Here is a 9,342-nt window from a genome sequence, read left to right on the forward strand (position 1 = left end):
AAAGACAAAACACTGCGTTATACAATGAAACAACGGTAGGCATATTAATCAACATGATACTATATTAGAAAAAAAGGTTTGCTGGCTTGCTGGCGCGTACACACATACGCGTGATGACGTCACCCACATCCAAAGCTTTGTGCCGGATTCCTGGAACCCGCTCCGCTGAGGTCACGCCTCCCTCCCCCCACCCACCCTCCATCCCGAAGTGAATCCCGTGCAAATGTGGGCAGTGCCAGTTTATTTAAATGATGCTTCCAAAACACCATCATTACTTAAATAACCACTAAGATATGAAAATGACCACCTTGAATAAGCGATGGCAATCGCACCTCCAAAAAAAAGCATGAGTCTTTAAGAAGCCTATAGCAGGTAAAAGCTAATGCAATGTGGTGATTGTCCTTTGGTTAAGGTATGGTATGACACAGAAGTTAGTGATCAATGGTAAGACCTAAAACCAAATAGTGCAAAATTTTAGGAGCAAACATTGGTCGTTTGTTGATTGTCCAACAGTTATGGAATCTGACATAAGAAAATGGTGAGTTATGTATCGACAACATAAATATGTATTGCTGTTAATGTAAAATGATCAAGTGTCCTTACCTGCGAATCCTTGCCTCATTCTAGAGGGGGCATCATGTGACACTTCATCAATCTGTGCACCACTGGCCGTATTATCTGAAATGCAAGGTCCGGTGCCTGCATCTTCGATCTCTTGCTCTGTGTGAAGCAAAGATGCTGCTCCACTATTTTCAGCAGTGGTCTGTAGAATATCACAGCTGGGCTCTGCACAGGACACAATCACATTACACACTTACTTGTATGTATAAACAATTATCCATCAAAATTTCACCTCAAGATAGTACACAGTGAGACCTCGCGAAGTTCCGGGCCCCATGTGGTCGAGCTATCTGGTTATGGGGGTGGGGCTTGATGTCCAGTATTCTACTAGTAATGAAATAACAAACAAATACTACATTTCAATTATATGTAGACATAATTAAGCCAAGATCACTGCTGTACATTTTCATCTAAGTCACAGGCACCATGAAGCACATGTGGAAGGCAAAGGGTCTTTGAAGGTTGCTGGGATAGTCTTACGAATATGAAGCAATGATCTTGTTTTATTGTAAGATAAAAAGTAAAATAAAGTATATCTTAAAAATATGACAGCCCTACACGGACAGGTGACGTGCAAGGGAACGGCTAGCCAAAATCCATACACCAGAAAGGACTATATAGCTTTAGAATTGTTATTTTCATCTCCTACCATACATAGTTAATGGTATTCTAGCAAATATTCTTGGTTCTTTCGGTAAAGTCACGTAGAAGGGAAATAATAAAAATAAAACAATACAATTCTCACGACGTTTCGATTGCAACACAAGCAATCATCATCAGCAGCAGCTGGTTTTCACACATCATGATGATTGCTTGTGTTGCAATCGAAACGTCATGAGAATTGTATTGTTTTATTTTTATTATTTCCCTTCTACGTGACTTTACCAAAAGAACCAAGAATATGAATCCCTGCAGTCACGAAAGCTTTAAATCAAAAAAATTCTAGCCAATGTTTTTGGTGTATTTGATGAATTCATATGTAGCTATTTGATTGCTAGGAATTAAGGATTTTCAATTTCAGCTTTGAGAGGTTTTTACTTCAAACGGACCACTTAATGACTGAATAAAAGTAGTCAGAAAAACAAGTATTGAATCAAATACAAAACGTAGTTTTACGTTTGTGTGAGACATCATCATATTTTTGTTCAAGGTTTGCATTGACGAAAATAAAGTAATCAAAAACAAACCAATTATAGGGTAATGGCATGTGCTGCTTATGGCACCTGAGCCAGTAGCAAACCAGGCTGATACAGGCTCTTATGCGAGGACAAATCATCAGGGCTCCACCCCAAGCAAGCGCACTCTCACGTAACCAGAGGCAAATCTTGACCTTGCAGAAGCTGCAGCTGCTGCTGTAGCTGGGCAATGTGGTCTGCCTGCTCAGCGGTGTGAGCGCGGTGTGCATGAGCGGCTTGGGCCAGCTGCTGGCGGTGAGCGTCTTGCAGGGCGGACACCTCGCGCTGCCTCTCATCCAGCTCGGATGTAAGTTGCCTCTTCAGCTCCTGTCGTAAAGCAGTCACCGTGTACAACGGCATGCACACACAGCATCATGACCTGCTAGGCAGGTTATCGTCGAGATTTACACGTGCGCAATATTGGAACACCTGTGTGTATTATTTACTTGGTTAGTTTTAACTTTTATACACAGTTTTAGGTGCCTGTAATTTAGTTCATCCACACCATCCAAAACACAAAAGAAGTATGCGCAGTATGTGCTAATGAGTACATTCCGTGTAATGTACAGCTTAGTTTCTGTCATATCACAAGCATGAGTCTTTTTCCTTGCCATTTTACTCTGGAGATGTACCAAATACAATCAGGTCAGACACTATTTCATCAAACAGGGCGAGACTAAACATAGTTCACATGAATACAATGAAAATAAATTACAGGAAAAATAAATTTCTATAATGTAAATGTATAAAGCGCCCTTAAACAATCGTTCTCAGTTCACCAAAGCATAGCACACAACCATTGAATGGCAATTGTACAATTTAGCATATGCAACACTCATGGCAATAGAATAAATGCAAACTGCTGTACCTTAACCATGGTCTGCAGCTTGTGCACTTCATTATTTTCTGAGCTGCCAGGTTCTTCACCAACAGCAGCCTTAAATACAACATTTTTGATAAAATATAAACATTATAAATATGCAAATGTTTAAGACTTTTTGAGAAAGAAAAAAATCTCAAAACATTTTTTTTAATGCTATAAATGTATGTACAAAGTTAAACTCTACTACTGGTACTTGTAAGTATACATTTCCACAATTAAAGTAAAAACAATTGAAGTTGAAACACGTTTACATTTTTTCTCAGTATTCCTTGGTGTCCCTGCTGAGATAATTATCAATTGGATGGCACTCATAAACACTGGCAATGCGGAACTTTGGTTAAAATATAAAAATCCTTTGGCAGGAGTCGGTCTCCATATGATGACAACTGGTTATTACCAATGTAATTTCCTATTCACGTGAGTTTCAAGTGAGCATAAATACATTTACTGTATTTGTACACAACATACAACATAGCAGTGCCACCAGTTAAACAAATTATGATTGATATGTAATTTGAATGAAAAATACCACTCAAACACAGTGCAACAGCTGCCTATGCATGCATTGCATGTGTAAACGCATGTACACCCTGCCTGCAGAGTTGCTTTAGCAAACCTGAGCAAGCTGACGCCAGTGGTCTGCCTCGGTTTGAAGGCGCACCACCTCCTTTGACAACCGGTCCAGCTCACGCTCTGAGAAGATGACCTCCTCATAGTCCACCTCATCATCGGTGCGGAAACCATGGGCAACCGACGTGCGGAAATGGAGCTGTCCCGTGGAGGCGGCCGAAGAAGCAGATGGGGTGGAGGTCTGAGTTCCTTCCTGGTTTCCCATGCCTTTCCAGCCATCTTGTGCATATTGTTGTTCACGCAGCTGCTCTTGTAGGGCATTTTGTCTCGCCCGCAAAAGGCTCACCTCCACCTGGTACGAACGCATACACATACACACCCCTCACTGTTTCACCTGCAAATGTCAATAATAGTGATTCAATCACGTTGTACAGGTAAACTTCTTAAAGCCAGACTACAGTTAGCTGGAATTTTGCTCCTCAAAATATATGAAAAATTAAGCAAAACCTCTGACCAGAAGACTATTTCCACAATAATTAAGCGTAGAGCAGTGGAAGACTGTTTGTCAGCACTACAAAGTGTAAGAGACGCTATCCCCGACCATTGTAATAAATACAACTGATATGCATGTGTGCACCAACAATTGTAAATCTATATAATAATTTGTTGTATGGAATTTGTTGAATCTTACCCTTCCTTGAACACTTAATTAGGTCTTCCTTTTGCTCTTTGGCGCTCTTACCGCTGCTCGTTTTTTATATTTTGCAAATAAATGAAGAACATTACTCAAGCCCAATTGAAAATGTTTTCAATATTCCACAGAACTCCTCTCATCTGCTTCAGTTATGTGAAGCACTGTACTTCAGATGAAACTATAAATGCGTTTTTTAGTTGTATTAATGTATAAATAATACAGTTATAAATATGTAGTTGATTATATTACGTGTTAATATTATGTGAACGTAAGTAATACGTAGTCATTTTCCTAACTCATGTTTCCACTGTGATGGACATTCGATGCACTGTTACACAGTGTGTTGTTGATCAGTGTTTGCAATTGTCATATTTGTGTTTTAGCCTTTGCAAATACAGTACAGATATTAGTTAAGTATTTGCCCGGTTTTCAATGTTGTAAGGAACAATATTTTATCACGAATTCATATAATTGAACACATTGGAATATTGATGTCATATCCAAACGTGTTCAAATATGACGTGTCCTATTGTTACAATATCAAATACAGCATTTTGTTTAAAATCATACACATGAAAAACAAAGCAACACATTCCATATGCGTGGATTTCCGGGTTGGACTGCAAAGTTGAGAACTTTTTCTCTCTAGCTTTTGCCATGCACCGCTGTTACTCAACTTCTGAAGATGCCTGCAGCACCGCAAGGCGAATGCTCGATTAAAGAAATGCTGAACATGCAGCCCAACCCGCAAAACTGCACTTGAACTCCAAACTCAACCTCAGCTACTTTAAATATGTGAGCACATATCTAAGTGGCACTAGCTGTGTCAGCGCTTCTTTTCTAAGAGCGCTCCCCACAGCACATTGATTTGACTGTGCCAACTGAAGCAACGAAACCACGCAAGTAACCGGCCGTGTTTTAAAACCGTGCATGGAAGTGTGTGAACGTGTAGCCCGGTTAAATTCATACCTCCTTTTGCTGCAGTTGCGTTCGATACTCGGCAGAGACGTGCTGCACATGCAGCTCAGCCGCCTCCTTCTTATCCTCCAGCTCCGCACACATGGCACGTAGCCGCTCATGCTGCATTGCCAACACACACATAGGTTTACCAGAATGCAACAACTCTGCCCTCAACAGACATGCTGACTATTCATGAAACGACGATATACTTTTTTTTTATATATCGTACTTTATATAAGGTTTAACATTTGTATTAGTATGCATTATAAAAGTGGCTTAAGTGTCCATCTCTCTACACAAAAAAGATTACAAGAGTTCCTACTCTGAAAACGAATGATTATATTAGTGGTTTTTGACAAATTTTACAATTTTATCAACACAACTGTTTTCACTGCATTTCAACAAGCTGTCTCATGGTGAGAAAATGATGTAATATTAAGCAGCTGGATCACAGTTACTTCCATGTCCATGATGGAGTAATGAGCTGGCATGAATATTGTGGGTTTGAATATACAAGCTAAGCAGTTTTGCTATTCCAGCCAACATTGTAACATTGATTTAAAAAAAATAGTCATTAATGCAAGGCTATTCATAATATTGATTTATTCTTAAGGAGTGATCTCAGGCACTCACTCTTGCCAATAACACAAAAACGCTACAACCTCGTTAAATATGTTAAAAGGTATTTATTTTTGTTAAAATGTAATGCGTTTGCATGAATTAAAGGCTTAATCAATGAGACTACTTAATTCATTAAAAATAACCTCAAAAAAATATTACGGTAACAATTGAACACGATGGTGATGGAAAAGTTGAATCAATTTTAATTTGTTAAGTGATTCATTAAAACTGAATCTCCAAAACTGTCCTCATGCTGTTGAATACGAATTCACATATATTATTACCTCCGATTTCTGGGTTGTACAGGTGGCCTGTAATTCCTGCAGCTTGGCTTTCGTCAGCTGGAGCTCTGTAGAAGCATCTGTTTAAAAAAAAAAGCATACATATGTGTTGAACAAAGCATGTGTATCAAAGAGTACACAGGCATCTATGTTAAATTTAGTTCAAAAGTACCTGTGGACGGAAGGCAAATAAAACAAGTCAAAGTAAAAAAAAAGAAATATTAAACTTTCTATCTTGAACACGTGACCCACTTGTATTTGATAATAGCAACAATAATGGCATCACCACCATCCACAGCAATCTTAAACACTTAAGGATGCAATCTTAATTTAGGAGCTTTCGTGACTGCAGGAATTATTCTTTGGTTCTTTTCGGTTAAGTCATGTCTAAAAATAAAATAATAAATTAAAATAACATATTACGACGTTTCGATTGCAACACAAGCAATCATCATCAGGTATAAAAGAAATAGCAACAAAAATCTAACTAGAAAACTATAGACAGACATACAAGCAGACAGACATCACAACGGCACACAGAGAGAGGACACAAATCGGCACAAAGAGAGGGGTCGTTTCTGTGACGGTCCCTTAAATATAGAGAGGGGGGGCGGGGACGGAGAGAGGGAGGGGGCAGAGTTTTTTTTAGACGTGACTTAACCGAAAAGAACCAAAGAATAATTCCTGCAGTCACGAAAGCTCCTAAATTAAGATTGAACCACTTCTACGGGGAAGTTTTAAGCTTATCCTTTTTCTTTCTGGCTATTTGTTCTCTCTGCCTGTGTCCTCTCTTTGGAATTTTCACACTTAAAATTCTAACTTAGCAAATTTTGAAACACGTAATCAACCAGGCTATGCGTTAATTGTGTGTTAACCGACTCTCTGTGTTGTATTACATCACATTTCGTTATTTTGCTAGGTTATTTAATTTTCGTGTGCCTGTCTCCTAATTTTCAATTTTGCGTGCCCGTTTTCAATTTTGCGTGCCCGTTCCACATTGTCATCTTACTTGCAACAGCAGTACGTTGCCGTACACTCATTGATATGCTAATTCTCTCTGCCCCCTCCCTCTCTCCGTCCCCGCCCCCCCTCTCTATATTTAAGGGACCGTCACAGAAACGACCCCTCTCTTTGTGCCGATTTGTGTCCTCTCTCTGTGTGCCGTTGTGATGTCTGTCTGCTTGTATGTCTGTCTATAGTTTTCTAGTTAGATTTTTGTTGCTATTTCTTTTATACCTGATGATGATTGCTTGTGTTGCAATCGAAACGTCGTAATATGTTATTTTAATTTATTATTTTATTTTTAGACGTGACTTAACCGAAAAGAACCAAAGAATAATTCCTGCAGTCACGAAAGCTCCTAAATTAAGATTGAACCACTTCTACGGGGAAGTTTTAAGCTTATCCTTTTTCTTTCTGGCTATTTGTTCTCTCTGCCTGTGTCCTCTCTTTGGAATTTTCACACTTAAAATTCTAACTTAGCAAATTTTGAAACACGTAATCAACCAGGCTATGCGTTAATTGTGTGTTAACCGACTCTCTGTGTTGTATTACATCACATTTCGTTATTTTGCTAGGTTATTTAATTTTCGTGTGCCTGTCTCCTAATTTTCAATTTTGCGTGCCCGTTTTCAATTTTGCGTGCCCGTTCCACATTGTCATCTTACTTGCAACAGCAGTACGTTGCCGTACACTCATTGATATGCTAATTCTCTCTGCCCCCTCCCTCTCTCCGTCCCCGCCCCCCCTCTCTATATTTAAGGGACCGTCACAGAAACGACCCCTCTCTTTGTGCCGATTTGTGTCCTCTCTCTGTGTGCCGTTGTGATGTCTGTCTGCTTGTATGTCTGTCTATAGTTTTCTAGTTAGATTTTTGTTGCTATTTCTTTTATACCTGATGATGATTGCTTGTGTTGCAATCGAAACGTCGTAATATGTTATTTTAATTTATTATTTTATTTTTAGACGTGACTTAACCGAAAAGAACCAAAGAATAACTTAAGGATGCAATGTATTGTAATTATTGGCACATTCCATTCAGTACTCTTGTACTATAATCCACAACTCCTACTTTTTGGCAATGTGATAAGAGTATGAATGTGATTTCTCCGCCACTGACTGAAGCTCCATCTGTTTCAGATTCAGGCCCAGTGGCAGGTTGCATACACCACCTAAAGTAAAAATTCCCCTTAATTGACGCCTTTTTAAATAGTTCGGGGAATGTTTATGCAACTGATCTCCCGGGCGACAGATGTCGTGAAGAGATTAACATTACTCTTAGGTTTTGGGACTGCTTTTGTTGCTGTTTTGCTGCCTTACCCAAGCTTACATTTAGTGTTTAAAAATCAGCAGGAATATAATTACATTATTTATGTTTACTTATTTACTTTCTTACCTTTTCAATATTGCACTTTTCACTCCTATCGGGGTTTTTTTAAATAGTTTGTTGCTGTACCTCGCGGACCCACCCTTCCTGGACGCCTGTTAAAAAGCGCTTCATAAATAAGCGAATTGGATTCCTCCAGGATAAAGCAATATTCCGATTCTGAAAGATGTAGAAGTCACGATGCCTCCCCATCATTACAACCCTTACTTCCCCTCGTTTTAAACTCACGCCGTAAGACGACAACACTCGCATTAAACGCCGGTTTCATTTCAATTCCTCGTGCACCTTCACGGCCGGACGTGACATTTGCATCAACTTTAAACCCCGACCCCTCGTTGTGTGGATGGTGAATCTCACCGCCACGTTCCTCCGTGCCCTCCGTGAGCAGGTCCTTGGTGAGGCTGGAGATCTGTCCGCTCAGCGAGGACAGGCTGCCTCCCACCTGGCCCAGCGACTGGCCCAGGCCACCGCCCAGACTCCCGAGGCCCAGCCACGACATCGCCCACCACTACCACCGCCACCACTAGTCCGACGTTCGAGGCGAGGCTCCTCAGACGCGAGACTCACGACGAGTGGCTGACGTGGCCATGGCCACGCACCGCGGCTGCTGCTGCTGCTGCTGCCGGCGGCTCCGACCGCGGAGACGACTCGGGTCCACCACGGGCCTCAGCTGCACAACCCCCTCGGGGCTCCACTCCGAATGGCTCCACTGTGAGTCACCCGCTCCGCTCACAGTCCCGGATTCACTCCAAATCAAATAGTTCCACCCTTGAGTCAACTCCGAATGGCTCCGCTCCGAGTCCCGGCTCCACTCCCAATGGCTTCACTGTGAGTCCCGGCTCCAGTCTAAATCAAAGGCTCCACCCTCAGCCCTGGTTCCAGTCTTGTCTCTAAGGCTCCACTCTTGTCTCTGGTCTCTAAGGCTCCACTGCGAGAGACGCCGACGCCGCCGCTCCATCTCGCAATGCCAACTCGACGGGCGCCATCTTCAGGGGTCAGAGGGCGCTGGCCGTCATCGAGCCACGTCACGCGTCGCTGTGATGTGGCGATGGCGCTCTTGTGTGATGTGGGAAATGTAGCAGGTGCTGTTTATGTGGTGTGGGAAATGTAGAGTGTAATGTTTATGTGATGTGGGAAATGTGGAGTGTGAT

General features: G+C 41.3%; 1 protein-coding gene across 1 annotated transcript in view; it reads right to left on the reverse strand.

Annotated features, from left to right (window-relative positions):
• Positions 1-9,186, reverse strand: part of TRIP11 (thyroid hormone receptor interactor 11) — a 30,078-nt gene extending 20,892 nt beyond the window's left edge. The window contains exons 1-7 of the mRNA XM_078595910.1: positions 8,549-9,186; positions 5,809-5,885; positions 4,913-5,023; positions 3,296-3,601; positions 2,665-2,733; positions 1,952-2,123; positions 604-786 (exon numbers count right to left, since the gene is read on the reverse strand). Coding sequence (XP_078452036.1) covers positions 604-786; positions 1,952-2,123; positions 2,665-2,733; positions 3,296-3,601; positions 4,913-5,023; positions 5,809-5,885; positions 8,549-8,690 — 1,060 coding nt within the window. The 5' untranslated portion in view covers positions 8,691-9,186. The remainder of the gene's footprint in view (positions 1-603; positions 787-1,951; positions 2,124-2,664; positions 2,734-3,295; positions 3,602-4,912; positions 5,024-5,808; positions 5,886-8,548) is intronic.
• Positions 9,187-9,342: the final 156 nt, after the last annotated feature.

This window comes from Lampetra planeri, chromosome 7, assembly GCF_965212315.1.
Source record: "Lampetra planeri chromosome 7, kcLamPlan1.2.h2, whole genome shotgun sequence".
NCBI classification, from domain to species: Eukaryota; Metazoa; Chordata; class Hyperoartia; order Petromyzontiformes; family Petromyzontidae; genus Lampetra; species Lampetra planeri.